At 45.8% G+C, this 24,880-nt stretch overlaps 1 protein-coding gene across 1 annotated transcript in view; it reads right to left on the reverse strand.

The window, feature by feature from the left end:
- The window catches only part of LOC126203613 (UDP-glycosyltransferase UGT5-like), a 142,919-nt gene that overhangs the window by 41,039 nt on the left and 77,000 nt on the right, over nt 1–24,880 (reverse strand). The window contains exons 3-4 of the mRNA XM_049937980.1: nt 6,971–7,554; nt 1,055–1,277 (exon numbers count right to left, since the gene is read on the reverse strand). Coding sequence (XP_049793937.1) covers nt 1,055–1,277; nt 6,971–7,554 — 807 coding nt within the window. The remainder of the gene's footprint in view (nt 1–1,054; nt 1,278–6,970; nt 7,555–24,880) is intronic.

Below are 24,880 nucleotides of genomic sequence, written 5' to 3' on the forward strand. Positions count from 1 at the left end.
CGGGTGGCGAACCAGCACTACCCGCACTACTTTCGTTGGGCCGGTACGAACCGGTATTGTACATCGCTATAAAATGATTTTCCTCTTTCCGAACTGGGAAAAATAAGTGCTTCAGTTCGCCGTACTGGCAGTGCGGAAAAGTATATTATCACGAAATATTAAATTTCCAATGCAATTTGAGAATATATTTGTTAATAAAGACACACAAGCTGGAAACGACTAACACAGCTTTTAGGAATGTCTATAAAAACGCCAGAATGAAAAGATTTCATTCTGATTTTTCTGAGGACATTCAACTTCAAGAAACTAGCGTGTTGAACATGGAGAGAATTCTACAGTCTAATTTTAGTTGTGCGAACATTACTGATCACATATTAGAAGAAATGAGAAAGAAAATAGCTGAACATTTTGTGGAAGAAACATTAAAATTGTTATACAGATTGATGACTTTACTACTATTAGTAATAAATCTGTCCTAGTAATTTGTTTGGGGTGCGCCTTGATCATTAATGGTGCTATGCAAACACGTTCTTGGGATTATGTAGGACTGACTGACACGAGAATATTATTAATAAAAGAAGCTGTGCCAAAGATTTTAGATTCTTATAAACAAATGCAGATTAGCTTAAAGCAAACTTAAAAGTATTTTGTAACTAACGCACTGTCTATTGGCTACAACCAAACGACAAGACTGGAAGGACCCAGTAGTGAGTGAAAGTTGCAATCAAAACTGGACGTATTCGAGTCCCCACATCGCTTTTCTTTATTTCCATATGACCGGTTTCCGGCCTGCTGCCTATCTTCAGATAAATTGTTACAGTTACTGGGTATCCTGTGAAATGTGAAATGAGAACTCACTGTCCAAGCTCGACATAAGTTCCACATCCGACGGATTACTCTGTAACTGTAACGAATGATCTGAAGAGAGGCAGCCGGCCCGAAACCCGTCACATGGAAAATTTGGACACTTTTTTAGTGAAATCTGTACCACGCAGTCCTCTGGTTCTGTGCCGTACCTGGAAGGACGCAGCGGTGGAACAGTTTCGGTACTCACTCAGCACGTCGTACTGGGGCAGCCACTTCCCCAGCCTCACGTTCGCCGGCTGGTTGGGCAGGCGCTCCGTGCCAACTTTCCACAGAATTTTCTGCTTCAGTTTTGAGAACACTCTGAGAATGGCTTTCTTCTGCTTCTCCGGAATATCTTCACTCTTGATGTTGGTCCCCATGCTGAAGAAGATGACGCCGTCCGTCGCTTCGTCCATGAAAGCTCGCAGGTCCTGAACATCGAACACATTTCACCCTGTGAGGTTACAGTACATTGTGGTGTTAACACCGGCCAAAAACCGGTTGGCGTGAACATTCACACTTTGTGTTTTAATCAATAAATACGAATTTTTTCTATGAAATGACGAGGCGGAATGAGGCTTAAGAAGTTTTGGTAAATTTTAGGAAAATATTTAATATAAAAGTTTTTAAATGAAAACAGTCTAGGACCGCATGTAAGTTGTTAAAATTCAAAATTTATTAATTAGGTGACAGATTTCGGTCGTGGTACCGTCATCTTCAGACAATTAACACTTCACGATGACGGCTAGAAAGTGTAGCGACCAGCAGCCCTCTATTTAGCGCCGGTAAACACTATTCCTAGCCACTCTCACTGAAGCCGTCATCATGGAGCGTTAATTCTCTGATGATGGTAGCACCACGCTCGAAACCGGTCACCTAATTAACAAATTTTAAATTTTAACAATTTAAGTGCGATCCTAGACTGCTTTTATTAAAAAACTTTTCTTTTAATTTTGAACGCCGTTTTTCCATGAACAATGTCGCAAAAGATGCTTTTTTAGTCTTCGGAAAAGTTGAAGTCAATAAATGAGTCTTCTTTTTCTCGGCAGTCACTGTAAAAGCTAGCACGTGTTACAGCCAAGAGTGGGTCCAATAGGAGGGGAAAGGGTGGGGGGGGGGAATATGGAGAGGGTGGTGGGGGTCATAACCCCCTCCAAGAAATCAAAACCATTGTGTAAATTACTGGAGTAAAGGACTTTTAATATTTTACTGTTTTTATTATTAAAATTGAACATACCAGTGGAACATTAAATTTTGGTAGTAACAGCAAATTATATTCTGGGGAGAGGGGGGGGGGGACCGTGGAGAGGAGGGGGTGGGGAGGAACTGTGAGTCCCCGATCGTCGCAGAACCGTCTCCTGTATCCGCGCCTGATTACGCCACGGACAGAAGCCTTTTTTTTTCTCAGTCATGTTCAAATCGTTCACAACAAAGTGGGTGATTTTTTTTTTTTTCAAAGTAACTAATTTGTGTTCTGCGTGGCAGTCTGGTGGTAGCAGATAGCACTACCTTCACAACAGAATACTCACTCTGATGCACCATTAGGGGATCTCAGTTTTTGTTGGTACGCTCAAGAGTCCGTTTGGGTTTCGTATGACTTGTAAAACAAAAAAAGGAAGTTTTCGTATAACTTTATGTGAGTCTACCTAAGCGGTAAAGTGGTACGGCAGCCTTTCGATAGTTATCGTCTATCCGTGCATCGACGTACATCATTGATTCGATGTAGATATGATTGGCTTCCAAGATCCAGCTCTTCATTTCTGCCCATCTGGGTTTTGCTAAAAGAAAATTATTTTCGTCCTCTGAAAAAAAGATATCTAAGATACCGTAATTTTCAAGAGGGACTGAGTTCTATTTAATAAACGTAAAGTGCCCACAATAAGTTTTCGGAGCAAGAGTACTGAGTTAGACTCTCTGGACGGCGTCAGGCGTGAACAGAGGCAGCCATCTTATTATGCAAAAGCCTATTGTAACCGACAGAGTTGTTGAAGAGGATTTGGCAATAAATGGGCAGAGGTTTCTGGGACCAGTCTGACGCCAGAGTTGGAAGAGGAAGACGCGGCAACGGAATATAGAAGGTAATTCGCAGGCTGCCTTAATAATTATATAAAATGGCCTCCCTTTTTGAGGCACACAGTACTTTAATACATTCACTCCTTTGTGAAATGAACTTAAGACAGAGTATATTAAAACCGCTCTAGTCAAGATCGTATTCGTGAATGTTGCTGCTTGTAATTTTTTTCTTATTAATTGATTGGCACTTGAAAAGTAACATGAATTAAAAGTATTATCGTACAAATTAACTGTTTGAAGTGCATGAACATCTAAGTTTACTACATAATTTTTTGTATGTAACCTACTGCCCCACAACGTGGTTTTAATGATGGCTTGTAGTTGCTTTTCTTGTGAAAATGAGCTACACGAAACCGAGTATTAGTAACCTTCATTTACGATTTTTGGTGCTATTGTGACATTAATTTAAAATTGAATGTCATTACTGGTGTTGTACTCATAGTCAGCCTTTCGATCCTTATGTGGATGACTCGGTACCTGTACATTGTTTGGTATCTTATAAATCCTGCATATTAGATAAGTCCGGTGATTAAATTTCTTTCACGTAGTAAACATTTACTAGGACGCAATATAAATGTGTATTTTTGTTTTTTCATGGGGTTTCAGACATGTCACACAGCTAAAACAGTTATAATCTGACCCCGACGGAGGTTCGTGTCCTCCCTCGGGCATAAGTGTGTGTGTTGTCCTTAGCGTAAGTTAAAGACAGATTAAGTAGTGTGTAAGCCTAGGGACCGATGACCTCAGCAGTTTGGTGCCATAGGAACTTACCACGAGTTTCCAAAAATTATAATTTGGTGGTGGAAAGTGTATTCCGAAATCGACCGTTTATGTTGCATTAATAATCAGCATCAACGAAATGGCAGCCTTAGAATGACTACAATCTTACACATAATTACAGCTGTTGTGCCTCTGAAATGCCACCGCCAACATCGACAAAGAAATTTTAAAAAAGATTATAGTTATTACAGCGCGCTTAGAGGCATTTAAGCAGTCATCCGTTCCGTGCTCCATATACAAATGAAACGGGAAGAAACTCTGGTACGTCGCATAACAGGTAGAGTGGCCACGGTGGTCTACCGGGTAGAGGACTCGGCTCTCGTTCTGGAGATCCTGGATTAAATCCTGGAATATCATCATCACCAGTGTTATGCCCTAGGGCACGTCTTCACATGCAGTCCTGTCATTTGATACCCTATTCGTTTTCTCATAGTTGTTTTATATCCTTATACTATCCACCATCTGGTATCTTCTGTATCCTTTTCTTTTTATTTCTTTCACCGTTCCTTCCATAGCACCCATCAGTAAAGCAATCTCTCCTCATCCAATGCCTAAGCTAATCATATTTCATCTTCCTGGTTACCTTTAAAATTTCTCTCTCTTTCCAAACTTTTCTCAACACCTCCTTATTTCTCACTTTATCAATACACTTTATCCTTTTCATTCTCCTCCAAATTTACATCTCAGATGCTTCTGTTCTTTCTTCCTCCTTCCTCAGTGTCCATGTCTCAGCTCCGTATAATGCCAAGTTGCGTATGAAGCACTTCGCCAGCCTCTTCCTCAGGTCGATGTCCATGCACCCACATAGGAGCACCCTCTTCTTATTAAAAGCCTTCTTGGCAATTGCTACACTCGTCTTCACATCGTCATTGCACCTCATGTCTTCCGAAATTATGCTTCCGAGGTATCTAAAAGCACTAACTTGTATTGTGTCTTCCTATAGCGAGGTGGCGCAGTGGTTAGCACACTGGACTCGCATTCGGGAGGACGACTGTTCAAACTAGCGACCGGCCATCCAGATTTAGGTTTTCCGTGATTTCCCTAAATTGCTTCCGACAAATGCCGGGATGGTTCCTTTGAAAGGGCACGGCCGATTTCCTTCTCCATCCTTCCCTAATCCGAGCTTGTGCTCCGTCTCTAATGACCTCGTTGTCGACGGGACGTTAGAAGCTAATCTCCTCCTCCTCATCCTATCTTCCTATACTATTCGATAGCCGTTCTTACTTTTCTTGCACTTATCACCATACATTTTGTCTTTTTCTTATTAATTCTCACTCCAGATTCCTCACAGGTTTCATTTAGTTCTTTTAACATTCCAATCATAAGTTCAAAAAAATGGTTCAAATGGCTCTGAGCACTATGGGACTCAACTGCTGAGGTCATTAGTCCCCTAGAACTTAGAACTAGTTAAACCTAACTAACCTAAGGACATCACAAACATCCATGCCCGAGGCAGGATTCGAACCTGCGACTGTAGCGGTCTTGCGGTTCCAGACTGCAGCGCCTTTAACCGCACGGCCACTTCGGCCGGCCCAATCATAAGTCTTTCGTTCTCTGCCAGTAACGCAATATTATCCGCAAGTCGAATACATTCTGTCCACCTATCTGGATAGAGGTGAGGATCTTTCCCCATTCCAGTTCCTCCAGGTCCATCCGGCCTGCTATCAAACAAGTACTGGCGATCTCTTCGTGTGGTAAAAGGCGGTCGAGGCAATGGCAAGTCCTAGTCTCGCTGTGAAAAAACGCTCTATTGTACGTAAGGTACCCCAGTCTCGGACTTGCGCCACAGGCATAACCGGAAGTACTTCGACCATAAACTTCACAACTGTTGGAAAAATATAGATTTACACTACTGGCCATTAAAATTGCTACACCAAAAAGAAATCCAGATGATAAACGAGTATTCATTGGACAAATATATTATACTAGAACTGACACGTGATTACATTTTCATGCAATTTGGGTGCATAGATCCTGAGAAATCAGTACCCAGAACAATCAACTCTGTACGCAATAACGGCCTTGATACGCCTGGGCATTTAGTCAAATAGAGCTTGGATGGAGTGTACAGGTACAGCTGCCCATGCAGCTTCAACACGATGCCACACTTCATCAAGAGTAGTGACTGGCGTATTGTGACGAGCCAGTTGCTCGACTACCATTGACCAGATGTTTTCAATTGGTGAGAGATCTGGAGAATGTGCTGGCAAGGGCAGCAGTCGAATATTTTGTGTATCCAGAAAATCCCGTACAGGACCTGCAACACTTGGTCGTGCATTATCCTGCTGAAATGTAGGGTTCCGCAGGGATCGAAAGAAGGGTCGTAACACATCTGAAATGTAACGTCCACTGTTCAAAGTGCCGTCAATGCGAACAAGAGGTGACAGAGACGTGTAACCAATGGCACCCCATACCATCACGCCGGGTGATATGCCAGTATGGCGATGACGAATACACGCTTCCAATGCGCGTTCACCGCGATGTCGCCAAACACGGCTGCAACCATCATGATGCTGTAAACAGAACTTGGATTCATCCGAAAAAATGACGTTTTGGCATTCGTGCACCCAGGTTCGTCGTTGAGTACACCATCGCAGGCGCTCCTGTCTGTGATGCAGCGCCAAGGGTAACCGCAGCCATGGTCTCCGAGTTGATAGTCCACGCTGCTGCAAACGTCGTCGAACTGTTCGTGCAGATGGTTGTTGTCTTGCAAACGTCTGCATCTGTTGACTCCGGGATCGAGACGTGGCTGCACGATCCGCTACAGCCATGCGGATAAGATGCCTGTCATCTCGCCTGCTAGTGATACGAGGTCGTTGGGATCCAGCACGGCGTTCCGTATTACCCTCCTGAACCCACCGATTCCATATTCTGCTAACAGTCATTGGATCTCGACCAACGCGAGCAGCAATCGCATCGCGATAGGCTACAATCCGACCTTTATCAAAGTCGGAAACGTGATGGTACGCATTTCTCCTTCTTACACGAGGCATCACAACAACGTTTCACCACGCAACGCCGGTCGACTGCTGTTTGTGTATGAGAAATCGGTTGGAAACTTCCCTCATGCCAGCACGTTGTAGGTGTCGCCACTGGCGCCAACCTTGTGTGAATGCTCTGAAAAGCTAATCATTTGCATATCAGAGCATCTTCTTCCTGTCGGTTAGATTTCGCGTCTGTAGGACGTCATCTTTGTGGTGTAGCATTTTTAATGGCCAGTAGTGTAGAAGTAGATTAAGTCAACAAACTTTCCCAGAGGTCGCATACTTACATCCGGGAGCTTTTTCGGCGGCTTGATGTGCATCCCGCCGACTTCTATCAAGTTGGGAACGAGCGGGCGCGGGTAGTAGAAGCTGACGTGGCTGTTGACCAGCAGCAGAGACATGTTGCGCTGGATGTGCGACAAGGGCGGCATGCTGGGGTCGCCGAAGCGCTCCCGGACGATGGCGTCCAGCTGCGGCAGGTAGCTGAACTCGCGCACCAGTCTGAAGTAGGTGCCGAATAAGGCGTTGTAGAGGCGCTCGGGCAGGCTCATGCGGCTGGTGAACTTGAGGAAGGGCTCCGGTAGGTAGCTGTGCGGGTAGGGGTTGCCCACCGTGTCGCCCATCCAGCTGGCGCCGCCGCCCAGGGCGCACGCCCCCACCGTCGGCACCCGGAACTTGTGCGCCAGCGCGAACAGGCAGTCGTTGAAGAACACCTCGATCAGCAGCAGGTCGTACCTGCGGTCCTTCGACGCCACCAGCTTCCGCATGTCCTCCTCCTCCAGGGCCCTCCGGCACCAGCCCCTCCCGTGCGCCATCAGGAACTTCACCTCCTGCATTGCTCCCGACGTTCCGAGGTCAAATAAGTTTGGACCTGAGAAAAGAAAACTCAGTATGAACTGCATGTCGATATTATACAGGGCGATTCAAAAACAAAGAATCTATTTCAATTCTTTATTGAAGACGAGCTATGAAAGGTAATAACTGTAGTGTTGGCAGAAGTGCCAACACCGTGTTACTAGAGGAGGCCGAAATGCACGCGTTTTAGCTCACGAAGGCTGGCGTGAGGAGGGAAGAACTATACTGACGTGAGGTCTGGAACATGACAAGGAATTAGAATTCAGAAAGCGGACATAATTAGTTTGATACTTAACTTTAATCCATTAATGATGAACGTCGCTTTTGACAGTACATGATTCACAATATTATCTGTTCAGAAGACATATAGAAACTGAATATGGCGCTTTGCTGGGTCGTAGCAAATGACGTAGCTGAAGGCTATGCTAAACTGTCGTCTCGGCAAATGAGAGCGTATGTAGACCGTGAACCATCGGTAGCAGAGTCGGCTGTACAAATGGGGTGAGTGCTAGGAACTCTCTCTAGAACTGCCGGGTGGCGGCGCTCGGTCTGCAATCACTGATAGTGGCGACACGCGGGTCCGACGTATACTAACGGACCGCGGCCGATTTAAAGGCTACCACCTAGCAAGTGTGGTGTCTGGCGGTGACACCACAGTAACAATAGACAATCTGAGTAGCCGTCTTAGATTGTTTGCAGATGATGCTGTCATTTACCGTCTTGTAAAGTCATCAGACGATCAAAACGACTTGCAAAATGATTTAGATAAGATATCTGTATGGTGCGAAAAGTGGCAATTGGCCCTGAATAAAGAAAAGTGCGAAGTTATTCACATGAGTACTAAAAGAAATCAGCTAAATTTCGATTACGCGGTAAGTCACACAAGTCTGAGGGCTGTAAATTCAACTAAATACTTAGGGATTACAATTACAAATAACCTAAACTGGAACGATCACATAGATAATATTGTGGGTAGAGCAAATCGAAGACTGCGAATCATTGGCAGAACACTAAGAAGGTGTAACAGGTCAACCAAAGAGACTGCTTGCACTGCGCTTGTCCGCCCTATTCTGGAGTACTGCTGTGCGGTGTGGGATCCGCATCAGGTGGGACTGACGGAGACATCGAAAAAGTACAAAGAAGGACAGCTCGTTTAGTATTATTGCGAAATAGGGGAGACAGTGTCACAGACATGATACGTGAATTGGAGTGGCAATCATTAAAACAAAGGCGTTTTTCGTTGCGACGGAATTTTCTCATGAAATTTCAATCACCAGTTTTCTCGCCGGCCGATGTGGCCGAGCGGTCCTAGGCGCTTCAGTCTGGAACCGCGCGACCACTACGGTCGCAGGTTAAAACCCTGCCTCGGGCATGGATGTGTGTGATGTACTTAGGTTAGTTAGGTTTAAGTAGCTCTAAGTTCTATGGGACTGATGACCTGAGGTGTTAAGTCCCATAGTGCTCAGAGCCATTTGAAGCATTTTTGAACCAGTTTTCTCCTCCGATTGCGAAAAAATTCTGTTGTCACTCACCTACATAGGGAGAAATGATCATCACCATAAAATAAGAGAAATCAGGGTTCGCACGGAAAAATTTAAGTGCTCGTTTTTCCCGCGTGCCGTTCGAGAGTGCAACGGTAGAGAGACAGTTTGAAGGTGGTTCATTGAACCCTCTGCCAGGCACTTTATTGTGAATAGCAGAGTAATCACGTAGATGTAGATGTAGAAACGCATTGCGCATGTCACTGAGGTTCAGATTTTTACGTTGGCAGACACACTATACCATACGCTCAGTATGAGAACCATGATCTCGAAACGCATCGAAACGGTAGCCCATTTCATTCCACGAACCAATCGGCAGGTCCGTCTTCATTGAATCGACAGCTCCAACTATTCGATTTCTCAGCTCTTGAAGATTAGCTGACATAGGTGAAACGAAGATTCCATTTTTTAGGTAATCCCACAGAAGAATATCGCAAGGTGTGAAATCTGGTGACCTAGGAGGCCAAAAGCAGTGAACAAGGTCCTGTTGCCTACGTCTTCCAGTCCACTGTTGTAGGATGGTGTCGTTAAGATTTAAGGTGACTTCATTGACTCCCTCTACTCTATCCCCTGAAACCTCTTCGTGCCGATTCTGAGCCGCAGTGTCTCCGAAATGTTATTCTCAGTCGCCCAAAAGAAAACCGCGTGATTTCAGTGCTAGGGGTTTCGGCTCTGACCTCTATCACAGAGGCGTCAAAAGAAAGGACGACATCTGGGTAAGAGGGACTGTGAGGACCTTCCCAGAGTATGACGGGCCCCCGGTGGCGTTGGGCAGATTTGTGATGAAACTTGGTGCCAATGTGACACCATTAACGCACCTTAAACGACACACGAACTTCTTGAGTTCTGGCCTTTCTTTCGCAGGTGTCGGCGACTTGTTGTTTGATACGTCGTCAAGCTCGAGTGACGTCACAAGGTGGCACGCTTTTGTTCCGTGAGGGAGGGAGGCTGTAGGCACCTCGGAGCCAAATTTCAAACTTCTGCGTCGCAGTGGGAGACAGTTACGGGATCTCGAAAAGTGTTCATATAATTCTGTTGTGCAGTGTAGACTCAGTTATTACTATACTAAAATGTATAGAGCGGCCATAGAAATTCAATAACACAAAAACAACTTTACCTCAGAAGAGGAAGGATTGGAATTAGGTTGTGCGCTTTAGTGTTAACTAAAGTGAACAGCGCAAAGTCTTCTCTACAACCTCCATAACATGCGTGGGAGCGACTCCGCCATCTTAGACGGTGGTCAGATGACGTGACGTCGATATGTATAAACATTTCGGCTTACTGAGCTTCTTTAAGTGTGAAACTACTATTTCACTACAGTTGTAATGGTACAGGAAGGTGGTATGGCTGACTTAAGCCGTGAGTGAACATAACTTCTAAAATTTTATTTACCAATGTGCACAAATTTTCAGTTTACTATAAAATCAGAACCTTCTTTAAAAACGACTGTGAATCAACCCACAGAGTGGTAGAATAAAGACCAATATTTCGTAGCAGAATAATTCTTGCTCAATTGAGGATGAATGCTAGAGCCATTAGAAGAATAATTAAAATCCAGCCTGAGAGAACAAGCCCAGAAAGACAAAAGTGATAACTACACAACATTAACAATAAGAGAATTAATTTACGCTAGAGGAAGTCAGAAAATAAAAAGTCTGGAAGGAATATAGAAAATCGATAACAATGTCAATGAATAGAACCAGTGAGCTAAATATAATCACGCTATACAAGACGCAAAAAAATTCACGGGAAATTTGCTCTACTTCATCGTGCCCACAGGCCCTATCGTATACAGAACTATAAAAAATTAGACTTGTCACTCATCACAATTTGCCCAAAAACAGTTTTATTATCCAGATGCATAAGTATCACTGATGACAAATACGAATTGGTACACTGAAAACTGCTGTTAGACCCGCCTGAAGTAATTTTATCCTTTGTTCTCAGAACCAGGCGTAATGAGTATCTCACAAAATCACTTGACGCAGTAATAACATGGTCACCCTTGCACACAGTAATAGCCCACTTAGTACTACTGTCTGCTGTTTTCATGTAAATACACTCTAAGGCAGAAAAAACAACGCACCACGAAAGAACTGTCCAAATACGACGGAAATTGGTAGACGTGATGTACATGCAGAGACAAAAAGATAAATACAATTTGATAAAAATGAGATGATTTATTCAAGAGAAAGAGCTTCACAAACTGAGCAAGTCAATAACGTGTTGGTTCATCTCTCGCATTTATGCGAGCAGTTATTCGGCTTGACATTGTGTGGTAGAGCTGTTGGATGTCCTCCTGAGGGATGCCATGGGGGAAATTCTGTCCAATTGGCGCTTTCAATCGTGTAAATCCTAGACAGTTGGACGGCCCTGCCCGTATTCCTCCAAACGTTTTCAGTTTGGACAGAGATCCAGCGACCTTGCTGGCCGAGGTAGGATTTGGCAAGCTGGTCATCGAGGCTCAGTTCGCAGCAGGACCGTTCAAAGAAGACAGTTATATTCCAGTCAATGATCTCCCAGGCCAAAGACGTGTCTGGAGACGTCTCAGGCAGCGCTGGAATGCCAACTTGATTATCGCATGCCATATGGCTCGAGAACCAGGAGTGATGATCTGGGGTGCCGTTTCTTTTGATAGTAGCATCCCTTTGGTTGCCACCTGCAGCAGTCTTATAGCACATTGGTATGTCAACAATATCCTACGCCCCGTTTTGTTGTCCTTCATGGAAATCCAACCTGGGCTTACATTTCAGGAAAACAGTGCTCGCCCTCAAACGGGAAGAGTTTCTACTGCTTCTCTTTATGCTTGCCAAACCCTACCTATGCCAACAAGGTCGCCTGATCTCTTCTCAATTGAAATCGTTTGGAGCATAATGCGCAGGGCCCTCCAACCACCTTGGATTATCGACTACGTAATGCGCCAGTTGGACATAATTTCGGACTATATCCCTCAGGAGGATATCCCTACTCTCCACTGTTGCCAAATTTGTTCAAGATGGCGGATCCAAGATGGCGGCGATAGATATAGCAATGTTCCTATGACGTCACAGTGACAAGTTCAAATTATGGTGGGAAGATAGGTCAATTGGGCTACCTCCACTAACCTAAACCCTTCCCATTACCCAACCCCTCCCATAGCATCCCCTCCTACTCACCCACTCCCACCCCCTCCCTTCCCCCAGAAAATGACGCGAAATTCAAAGTCCGTCAGGACAATGCAACACACCACGACTACCTCCACTAACCTAAGAAAATGGCCGCAAAATAGGTTAATTGGGCTACTTCCACTAACATAAGTCATCCAACCGCCACGTCTCCCTAGGAATTGGCGGTAAAATGACTCAGCCTGTGCTGGGTAGGATGCACATAACTCTAAAAAAACGTAATGTATCAGCAAACTGTTCAATGTGCACTCGCACTTTGCAGGGCCAGCCGGACACAAGCCAGTGTTGTCACGTCGCTGCCGATGGCAGGCGAAACTCGCGCCTACCCTTGGAGTTCATTGAGTATTATACTGACGTCACATGTCTACTTAAACAAGCGTACAGTCACCCTCTGGAACAGACACATGCGTTCACCATCACTGGCGCGATCCCTCTCTCTACCTGTGGTCCAACGAAGACCTAATTGCCGAGCAACTCATCCTCGCAGACGCTGCAGAAATCTGTTCCATTGCTTCCCAGAATAGCACAGGATGCATTGTTCCTAGTGTTCTTAATGGGACATGCGAGCCACGTCTAGCCAAGCATGCGTGCTTCCCTGCCCAGCGTGGCTGACGCATCGCTACAAAATGTTCTCGCAGTGGCCAGGAGCTGTTTACGAAAATAGCCCAGATAACACCGATTGCGTTCTTCCCAATGGTTCTAACGAGACATCACGTGTTTCCTTCCCGAAATTACTGATACATTGCGTTTCTTACGTGCACTGGGAGTTTTGCACTACATTATTTTCGGGTGTTTAAGCGCTATGAGCGTGTTTGAACAGCGTTACACAGGCATTATTTTTTGACAATTTACGAAGTGTTTGCGTGTCTGTTGCATTATTTTGTGAACAGATCTGTAGGCTGTGCAATGCATGATTTAGACAGTTGACGATAAGCAAGCTTGTCTGCAAAGCGTTTTACTTGCATTATTTTGACAATTAAGGAGGTTTTGCGTCCCTGCACATTAGTGTACTGCATTAGTTCGGTAATTTACGAGTTGTTTGCGTGTCTGTATGCTGTGTATTGTGACCCCGAGCACATCAGGGTGAGTGTTTTGTATCGGTGTAATAAATATACTATGTCAAATCCGTCCCTAAATAAATTACTCGAAGATAAAGTACACTCCCCCCTTGCTCCAGTATCCCAGCACAGGCTGAGCCATTCTCCCGCCATTTTCCCCCTCCAGACCGCCATGCGATGAAAGTGCATGCTGGTGGCAGTACTGTGTACTAGGTCAGTTGGACTCCAGACCTCTACATCTACATACATACTCCGCAATCCACCATACGGTGCGTGGCGGAGGGTAACTCATACCACAACTAGCATCTTCTCTCCTTGTTCCACTCCCAAACATAACGAGGGAAAAATGACTGCCTATATGTCTCTGTACGAGCCCTAATCTCTCTTATCGTATCTTTGTCGTCTTTCCGCGAAATATAAGTTGGCGGCAGTAAAATTGTACTGCAGTCAGCCTCAAATGTTGGTTCTCTAAATTTCCTCAGTAGCGATTCACGAAAAGAACGCCTCCTTTCCTCTAGAGACTCCCACCTGAGTTCCTGAAGCATTTCCGTAACACTCGCGTGATGATCAAACCTACCAGTAATTAATTTAGCAGCCCGCCTCTGAATTGCTTCTATGTCCTCCCTCAGTCCGACCTGATAGGGATCCCAAACGCTCGAGCAGTACTCAAGAATAGGTCAACCAGCGTTCTATAAGCGGTGTTCTATACAGATGAACCACATCTTCCCAAAGTTCTACCAATGAACCGAAGACGACTATCCGCCTACCCCACAACTGCCGTTACATGCTTGCCCCACCTCATATCGCTCTGCAATGTACCGCCCAAATATTTAATCGACTTGACTGTGTCAAGCGCTACACTACTAATGGAGTATTCAAACATTACGGGATTCTCTTTCCTATTCATCTGCATTAATTTACATTTATCTATATTTAGAGCTAGCTGTCATTCTTTACACCAATCACAAATCCTGTCCAAGTCATCTTGTATCCTCCTACAGTCACTCAACGACGACACCTTCCCGAACACCACAGCATCATCAGCAAACAGCCGCACATTGCTATCCACCCCTATCCAAAAGATCATTTATGTAGATAGAAAACAGCAGCGGACCTACCACACTTTCCTGGGGCGCTCCAGATGATACCTTCACCTCCGATGAACACTCACCATCGAGGACAACGTACTGGGTTCTATTACTTAAGAAGTCTTCGAGCCACTCACATATTTGGGAACCAATCCCATATGCTCTTACCTTAGTTAGGAGCATGCAGTGGGGCACCGAGTCAAACGCTTTCCGGAAGTCAAGGAATATGGCATCCGTCTGATACCCTTCATCCATAGTTCGCAAGATATCATGTGAAAAAAGGGCGAGTTGCGTTTCGCAGGAACGATGCTTTTTAAAGCCGTGCTGATGCATGGACAGCAACTTCTCTGTCTCAAGGAAATTCATTATATTCGAATTGAGAATATGTTCGAGAATCCTGCAACAAACCGATGTTAAGGTTATTGGTCTGTAATTTTGAGGATCCGTCCTGCTACCCTTCTTATATACAGGCGTCACCTACGCTTTTTCCAGTCGCTCGGGACTTTACGTTGGGCAAGAGATTCGCGATAAATGCAAGCTAAGTAAGGAGCCAATGCAGTAGAGTACTCTCTGTAAAACCGAATGGAATCCCATCAGGACCTGGCGATTTATTTATTTTCAACCCATTCAGCTGCTTCACAACCCCAGGGATGTCTATCACTATGTCCTCCATACGGGAATCTGTACGAGACTCAAACGGCGGTATGTTTGTATGATCCTTCTGCGTGAAAGATTTCTCAAATGCTAAATTTAAAATTTCAGCTTTCGTTTTGCTGTCTTCCGTTGCCAGGCCAGACTGATTAGTGAGTGACCGGATGGAAGCCTTCGACCCGCTTACCGATTTTACGTAAGACCAGAATTTCCTTGGGTTTTCAGCAAGATCTTTTGCTAAGGTATGACGGTGGTAGTGATTGAATGCTTCGCGCATCGCTGTTTTTACAGCAGCACGAATCTCTACTAACTTTTGCCTGTCCTCATTCTCCTGATCATTCTTGTACCACGAGTGCAACTGCCTTTGCTTCCTGAGCATTCTCCGAATTGCGCTGTTAAACCACGGTGGGTCTTTTCCGTCTGTAACCCACTTTTTCGGCACATACTTGTCCAATGCATGATTTACAATGTGTTTAAAATTTGCCCATAATTCTTCCACGTCCATCGTTCCGGAAGTAAATGAAGTTGATTCATTTACTAAGTGGGATGCTGACAACTGCTTATCTGCTCTTTCTAGTAAGAATACTCTCCTAGCCTTCTTGACCAACTTTTTAGCTTTCGTAACCATAGTCATAATGACAACATCATGATCACTAATACCTGTCTCAACGCTGACACCGTCGATGAGGCCTGGTCTGTTTGTGGCTACCAGATCTAAAATATTTCCATTACTCATTGGCTCTCGATTTAGATTCTCAAGACAGTTTTCGGATAATGCGTTCAAAAGTAATACACATGACGGCTTGTCTGTACCACCTGTAATGAATCCATAGACATCCCAGTCTATACTAGGTAGGTTGAAGTCGCCTCCGACTAATATAGCATGATCCGGGTACTTCTGCGATATAGAATGTAGACTCCCTTTGAATAATTCTAGAACTGTCATGGTGGATTCTGGTGGCTGGTAATAACACCCCACAATTAACTTTATTTCCCCTAGCCCTGTTAAACGTGTCCAGATAACTTCACAATCACACTCTACTTTGACCTCAGTAGACACAATTTTTTTGTCAACTGCAATGAAGACACCACCTCCTACAGTGTCTAATCTGTCTTTCCGATACACGTTCCAACCCTCACTAAATATTTCAGAACTTCATATCTCAGGGTTCAGCCAGGTCACAGTCCCAAGAATAATTTGCGCGCCACACACTTCCTGGAGGACAGCAAATTCAGGAACTTTATTCCGAACACTCTGAAAATTTACTGCTAATATCTTGATAGGTGAAGTGTCTTTACACTGAGCGCGTCCTGATTTCCCTGCCTGCACATCAACTGGTGAGTGTTCATCAGGACACCTCACACTACTGCCTAACCTAAAAAAAAAACATGTGCACACCACAAATACTCTGCTACCCGAGTAGCTGCTTCCTTTGTGTAGTGCACCCCTGACCTATCTAGGGGCGTCCTACAATTCCCCACCCAATAGCGCAAGTCTAGAAATCGGCAGCCAAGATCATCACAGAGCCGACGAGGCCTCTGGTTGAGACCCTCCACTTGGCTCCAAACCAAAGGACCCCGATGCACTCTGGGAACGTTGCTGCAAATAGAGAGCTCTGCTTGCACCCCGTGTGTGAGGCCAGCAGTCTTCACCAAATCCGCCAGCCACCTGTACGAACTGAGGATTGCCTCAGAACCCAAGTTACAGGCATCATTGGTGCCAACGTGAGCTACTACTTGCAGATGACTGCACCACGTACGCTCGATAGCCGCAGGCAAGGCCGCCTCCACATCTTGGATGAGGCCCCCCGGCAGACAAACTGAGTACATGTTGGATTTCTTTCCAACCCTGTATGCTATTTCCCTAAGGGGCTCCATCACCCACCTAACGTTGGAGCTCCCAATAACCAGCAAGCCTTTGCCCCCGTGTGCCTGCTCAGGCCCTGCTGAAGGAGCGGCCACCTGCCCACTGACAGGATGAACGGGTGAGGCCAGCCGGCCAGCCTCCACATTGGCCCTCCGCCTCGAGTGATGCGAACGCGTTGCAGTCCACCACTCACCCTGAGGTATGGGCAGCCCCAATGCGCCGGGTACACTAGAAGGTGCTTCGGCGGCTGAGTTAGCGGACGCAGTAAGCGACACCTGAGGTGTCTCAAGACCCACGCCAGACCCTCCGCTGTCGCTGCACCTCGAGGCAGCAGCAGCCTGAAGACGGCTGACCGTGGCTAACAGCACACTCAGCTGCTCGCGAACTGTGGCCAGTTCTTCCTGCCCCCCCCCCCCCCCCCCCAGCACGCACACACCTCATGGTGAATACAGTGGAAGGAGCTACTGCCTCAAATTGTTTAAATTAAGACTGCCTGCAAAACAGAAACTTAAGTCCATCCTATCCAGCAGCCCAGCACAGGAGAGTCCTTTTACGCCATTTTTCCCCTCCAGACCGCCATCTTGGATTACGTCATGGGAGGGGCGACAGCGTTGGTGTACTAGGTCAGCTGGACTCTGGACCTCAGAGTTAACACACTTGATGGCGATACTGTCTCTAATTGTGCATCCTATCTAGCACAAGCTGAGTCATTTTACCGTCAATTCCTAGGAAGAGGTGGCACTTGGATGACTTAGGTTAGTGGAGGTATCCCAAGTAAGCTATTTTCCAGCCATTTTCTTAGGTTAGTGGAGGTAGTCGTGGTGTGTTGCATTGTCCTGATGGAATTTATGGAATTTGGACTTCCACTGTTTTCTGGGACAGGGAAGGGTGGGGAAGTTGGGGAGGGAGGGGTGGATAGGGGAGGGGGGAAGAGGGTTAGGTTAGTGGAGGTAGCACAAGTAACGTATTTTCCGGCCATTTTGTTAGGTTAGTGGAGGTAGTCATGGTGTGTTCCATTTTCCTTATAGGAATTTGGACTTCCTGCCATGTTATGGGGGAGGGGAGGGTGGGGGGGTTGGGGAGGGAGGGGTGGATAGTGGAGGGGGGAAGGGAGAGGGTTAGGTTAGTGGAGGTAGCCAAGTAACGTATTTTCAGGCCATTTTGTTAGGTTAGTGGAGGTAGCCATGGTGTGTTGCATTTTCCTGATGGGAATTTGGACATCCAGCCGTTTTCTGGGGGAGGAGAGGGTGGGGGGTTGGGGAGGGAGGGGTGGATAGGGGAGGGGGGAGGAGAGATGGTTAGGTTAGTGGAGGTAGGCCAATTGACCTATCTTCCCAACAAAATTTGAACTTCCCACCATGACGTCATTGCAATGTTGCCATATCTATCGCCGCCATCTTGAATAAATTTGGCAACAATGGAGAGTGAGGTGACGTCCTTGTTGCTCTACTACTTACGTGATCTATGTGATTACTCTGCTTTCCACACTAAAGTGCCTGGCACAGGCTTTAATGAACCATCTTCAAGCTGTGTCTCTACTATTCCATTCTCGAACGGCAAGCAAGCAAAACGACCACTTAAATTTTTCTGTGCGTGCTGGGATTTCTCTTATTTTATAGTGATGATCATTTCTTCCTATGTAGGTGGGTGCCAACAGAATGTTTTCGCCATTGGAGTAGAGAACTGTTGATTGAAGTTTCATGAGAAGATCCCGTAGCAACAAAAAACGCCTGTGATTAATGATTGCCACTCCTATTCACGTATAATGTCTGTGGCACTATCTCCCCTATTTCGCGATAACAGAAAACGAGATGCCCTTCTTTGAACTTTATCGATGTCATTCGTCAGTCCCACCTGATGCGGATCACACACTGCACAGCAACACACCAGAATATAGCGGAGAAGCGTGGTGTAAGCAGTCTCTTTAGTAGACCTGTTGCACCTTCAAAGTGTTCTCCAAATGAATCGCAGTCTTTGGTCTGCTCTATCCCAACATTTCGTATGTGATCATTCCAGTTTAGGTCGATTGTAATCCATAAGTATTTAGTTGGATTTACAGCCTTCATATTTGTGTGACTTATCGTGTAATGTAAATTTAGCAGATTTCTTTTAGTACTCATGTGAATAACTTCACACGTTTCTTTATTCAGGGTCAACTGCGACTTTTCACAACATACAGATATCTTATCTAAATCATTTTGCAATTCGTTTTGGTCATTGGGTGACTTTACAAGACGGTAAATGCCAGCATCATCTGCAAACAATCTGAGAGGGCTACTCAGATTGTCTGCTACATCATTAATATACATCAGAAACAAAAGAGGGCCTATAACACTTCCTTGGGGAACCCCGGTTATTATTTTTGTTTTACTCGATGACTTTCCGTCTATTACTACGAACTGTGATCTTTCTGACATGAAATGACGAATCCAGTTGCACAACTTAGGCGATATTCCGTAGACAGGCAGTTTGGTTAGAAGTCGCCTGTGAGGAACGGTGTCGAAAGCCTAATGGAAATCTAAAAATGTGTAATCAATTTGACACCTGCTGTCGATAGCACTCATTTCTTCATGAGTATGAAGAGCTAGTTGTGTTTCACAAGAACTATATTTTCTGAATCCGTGCTGACTATATATCAATAGCCCACCCGGTTGGCTGTGCAGTCTAACGCTCGGCTTTCCGGGGGGGAGGAGCGCCTGGTCCCCGGCACGAATCCACCCGGCGCATTTGTGTTGAGGTCCGGTCAACCGGCCAGTCTGTGGATGGTTTATAGGCGGTTTTCCATCTGCCTCGGCGAATGCAGATGGTTCCCCTTATTCCGCCTCAGTTACACTATGTCAGTGATTGCTGCGCAGACTAGTTCTCCATGTACGCGTACACCACCATTACTCTATCACACAAACATATGAGTTACACTCGTCTGGTGTGAGACATTCCCTGGGGGGGGGGGGGGGGGCACCGGGGGCCCAACGGCACAATAACCCTGGGTTCGGTGCGGGGCGGCGGAGGGGTGAAGTGGACTGCGGTAGTCATCGTGGGGTTGTGGACTACTGCGACTGTGGTGGGGACGGCGCCTCTCTGTCGTTTCTGGGTCCCTGGTTAACATACATACATACATACATACATACATACATATATCAATAAATCGTTTACTTCGAGATAATTCATTATGTTCGAAAACAGAATACGTTCCAAAACCCTACTGCAAATCGAGGTTAGTGGTATAGGCCTGTAATTCAGCGGATTACTCCTGTTTCCCTTTCTGGGTAATGGTGTGACTTTAGCAATTTTCCAGTCTTTAGGTAAGGATCTTTCTATGATCGAGCTATTGTATCAGCGTACTCTGAAAGGAACCTGACTGGTAGACAATCTGGACTGGAGGCCTTGCCTTTATTGATTTATTCTGCTTTGCTACACCGAGGATATCGACTTCTATGATTCTTGATTGCAATTTAGGAATATTTACTTCGTCTTCTTTGGTGAAGGAGTTTCGGAAAACCGTGTTTAATAACTTTCTCCATTTGTAAAGCAGTTTATCTGGAATAAATCACCAAATTTTTTCTGGAATTGTAATCATTTGTTTGTCTGGACATGTACATCACATTTACCAATTTCTATCCCATTCACAGCTCAAGACACTTTCCCAGTTCGTGTTCTCAAGGAACTGCAAATACCAGAGCCCTCTGCAACAAAACGACACCCGACATGCCGTACTTCCACCCTCGAACAGCACACACGTATTGCCAGCTACCAACCAGCCAATGGCTGCTCAGGTACCTTCTGAAGTCCGTCCTGTTCGGCTGGTCCACAACATTCCATCACAGCGGGGCTTCCCCGACACCTGCAGACGGCGCTGGAGCTCCGCCGCTCGCGACAGCAGTGCCCTCTCGTACAGGGCGGGGAAACTGCAGTAGCCTTGCCGCCACCAGCCGAGCCTGGTAGAACTCGCTCTCATGTAATGACGCGGAATTTCAAGTCGGCGTGGACGTGTGACATCTCGTGACGGCACAGTAGCCTCTGAGGACGTCTCCAGCATTAGGAGATGAAACGTGAGGCAGAGAATTATACCTCGGACCACGGCCTAATCTCCGTAAAACAAAAACTGGCCAGGTGCGAGAAGCACTAGCGCTCGAAGGGATCCGCAGAACTTCAGTTATGGATACGGACAGTGAATCCATCTCGGGAATCGAGAATCGAGACGACTTTTCCTGTTATCAGCACTGATACTCGCAAGTTATCGGTCACGGTAATTCCAAGACTTTCGAGTATGTTTTCATTTTAAGTTTCAAGTTGAATAAGAAATCACAAAAGAAATATTTTTTCGTGCAATAGAATTACAAAATAACAATTTTCCGGTTTTTTGTTACTCGTACTATGACTCTTTCTTCTTGACAGATGACATGATACTTGGCCAATGTACACTTTGATTACTGAGTTTATGAGTATAAAAATACGTGACATAGATGTTCGTATCTTTTGATTGCATCGGTTTAGAAGCTTACATTTATTACACCGCCAAGTAACTGTAGACCTTAATATGCGACATAAATTTCAAGGCGATAAGTCGTGTATGTGTGTGGTTTGGGGATTTTATGGGCGCCCAACGGAGATGTTGTCAGCGTCCTAACAGTGATGAATATAAACGAATGTGGATAAGAACGAAAACTGTCGTACACGTATGCACACGAAATGACCACATTTTCTCTATCGAACAGGCACTCCCACATGCACTAAAACCAATGAGGAGGCAAGATAGCTAATCAAGAAATTAAAACAGAGGGAAAACAAAACACAGAAGAGCTTAAAGAACAGTACAGGGAAATGTGACTGGCTGACCACTTACAAAAAACTTGGGTGAGCCAGCCATCCGGTTGACACATTGAAAACATCTCCCCAAAATCTTGTTAAAACATGGGACAATTCAGAAAACTTTGAAACGCGAACCACATTCGTTTGATCATTGCATAAAATAGACTGCAGATCCGCCGGCAAATCCGCTGCAGTCCGCTGGTCAGCAAATAAAATGCATTCCAATAAAATGTGGTGCACCGTGATCTGCACGCCACAAGCACGACACATCGGAGGGTCCTCTCGTCGGAGTAAAAATCCATGCGTCATAGGGCTGTGGCCGATGCGAACACGAGTAAGGAGGACCTCGTCCCGTCGACCTGGCTGGAAGGAAGTACGCCACGGCCGAGTTGTGGGCTTGGCCACAAGGAGCTTGTTGTCGGTCACTTCTAGCCACTCATGTTCCTAGCGACACAGGACTTTATACAGCAACAGCGAGGTGAGGGCATGCAGGGGGATAGCACACTGAAAGACCTGTCAGTCACGACACGCCTCCTTGACTGCTCGATCAGCCCCTTCATTCGCCATAATTTCCATGTGCCCTGGTACCCAGCAGAAAGTCTCCTCCTTCCCCAGTCGCTGTAGTTGGAGGAGGGAGCAACTCTACCCATTCGTGAGAAAAAGGGGTATTAAGAGACGGACAGATAGACAGTCGGACAACAAATGACAAAAAAATTTCCCTGTGATATAATTAAAATTTAACAATTTTTAGGAATTTTTCCTTTAGCTTTACTGTGAAACCTTGGTTTTTGTTAAATTTCAAGATTCTAGTCCAATGGGAAGTACCTTATAGATTTTGATGAGTGAATTTGCGAGTGTAAAAATATGTGACATAAATGGCTGAACGTTTTGATTGCACTGGCCTACAAACTTACGTATATTAGACCACCAGCAGATCGTAGACCTTCGTATGTAACATAAATATCAACTTGGTACGTCTGCCCCTTCCTGAGAAACAGGCAGTCGGACAGACAGGTGGACAACAAAGTGTTAAAATAAGGGTTCCGTTTTTACCGTTCGATGTACAGAAAACCAAAAAATCAGCAAGGATCCAAATACCAGTCGTGAAAGCGTACACCGCGTGATAGTACGTCGTGCCTGCCAGTTTTGTGAAGTTGCAAGTGCAGATCGGTTGATGAAGGAGATGGAGTCTTAACATCATCTGGAGGAAGACGTTAAGTATCTAGTTCTGCTTCTCACTAGTGAAACTTTTTTTGTTGTGACCTTTCCGCCATCAATAACGTCTTATCAGTCTTCCGGCGAGAATCCACATGCCACTGAAGGACACCTTTTCGATATCTCTTATCCGTAGCTGTACGCTGTGATCTCACCGACAAGCAACTGAGAACGTTATCTTATTAGACGGCCTCGAGAGCATCACGACCGTTTACCTAGTGCGAAATAAGCTTACGCTGATGTCGGAACTCAACCAGGATCTCCAGTAAGATGCAAAATCTGCTCACTATAAGTTTCTGGTGAAATTTCAATCAAACAACACTCCAGCTACTGCGCTCCAACCAACACATGGTGTTCTGCGTCAGGTGTGTGGCAACAGCCCCTGGGGGACAGAACAGCGAGCAGGACGTGAAAGCGGCCAAACTTCCTGAGCAGCGGCATCATCAGGATCATTTCCTCAGGGCCTTACGTGCCCTGGAAACCGGTAGAAAACCGTTTCCGTTTGCAGCCTTTGCAAGAGAAGGAGAGCGTCCTGCACTTTTTGCACCATCCTATCTGCTGGATACATCTGACCAACAGCAAAAAAAGCACTTGGACACCTGAGCAGATGAGGGATTTTTTGTCACAGTGCCACCTCATCTGCTCTCACGCCCCCATCACAGCAAACAATTTTGTATAATGAACTGAAAATTGCTGTGGGAGGCCCATCCGAATGACAATGTCAGGGAGCACGATGATAAAATTCTCCCGCTTTGACGCAACGGTGCAAGCACTAATAAAATCTGAGTGGCAATTTCAAATCTCTTTAACTTTAGTTTTAAAAATAAAGTCTGGGGCACAATTCTTCCTGTATTCAGTGAATTCAAAATGTAAACTGGGCCGCTCTAGTAGTCAGTGGGATCTCTACTCCACCCCTAGTTTTTGACCTTCACCTGTAACAACTCAGTGCTCTCCCTCACGTGGATCCCAAATTAGGTTTGTCACTACTCACAAGAGGGTATCTCCTCAAGCTATGCCCCGTGGTGATCTGCTCCCCAGTGTATAAGTTGGGGCTACTCGCCAGAGAGCAGCTCCTCATGATAGCACCCCCGGTGATCTGCTGCCAGTTCTATAACTTTTAGCTGCTCACCAGAGAGCAGCTCCTCGTGGTAGGCCTGCATGGTGATCTGCATGCAGTCGTATAACTTGGTGTTACTATCTAGAGGGCAGCTCATTGTGGTAGGCTCCCATGGTGATGTGCTTCCAGTTGTACAGCTTGGTGCTACTCACCAGAGAGCAGTTCCTTGTGGCAGGCCGCCATGGTGATCTGCTCCCAATTGCATAACTTGCGCCAGCCGCGGTGGTCTAGCGGTTCTAGGCGCTTCAGTCTGGAACCGCGCGACCGCTACGGTCGCAGGTTCGAATCCTGCCTCGGGCATGGATGTGTGTGATGTCCTTAGGTTAGTTAGGTTTAAGTAGTTCTAAGTTCTAGGGGACTGATGACCTTGCTGCTACTTACCAGAGGGCAGCTCTTTGTGGTAGGATTGCATGAAGATGTGCTTTCAGTTGTATAGCTTGATGCTACTCACCAGAGGGCAGCTCCTCATGGTAGGCTGCCACAGAGATCTGCTCCCAGTTATATAAATTGGTGCTACTCACCAGATGGCAGATTATCACAGTAGGCTGACACAGTGATCTGCTGCCAGTTGAACAAAATGGTTCAAATGGCTCTGAGCAGTATGGGACTTAACTTTTGACGTCATCAGTCCCCTAGAACTTAGAACTACTTGAACCTAACTAACCTAAGGACATCACACGCATCCATGCCCGAGGCAGGATTCGAACCTGCGACCGTAGCGGTTGCGCGGTTCCAGACTGTAGTGCCTAGAACTGCTCGGCCACACTGGCCGGCCCTGTTGAACAATTTGGTGCTAGTCACCAGAGTGCAGCTTCTCGTGGTAGTACAGCAA

This window comes from Schistocerca nitens, chromosome 9, assembly GCF_023898315.1.
Source record: "Schistocerca nitens isolate TAMUIC-IGC-003100 chromosome 9, iqSchNite1.1, whole genome shotgun sequence".
In the NCBI taxonomy this organism is placed as follows: Eukaryota; Metazoa; Arthropoda; class Insecta; order Orthoptera; family Acrididae; genus Schistocerca; species Schistocerca nitens.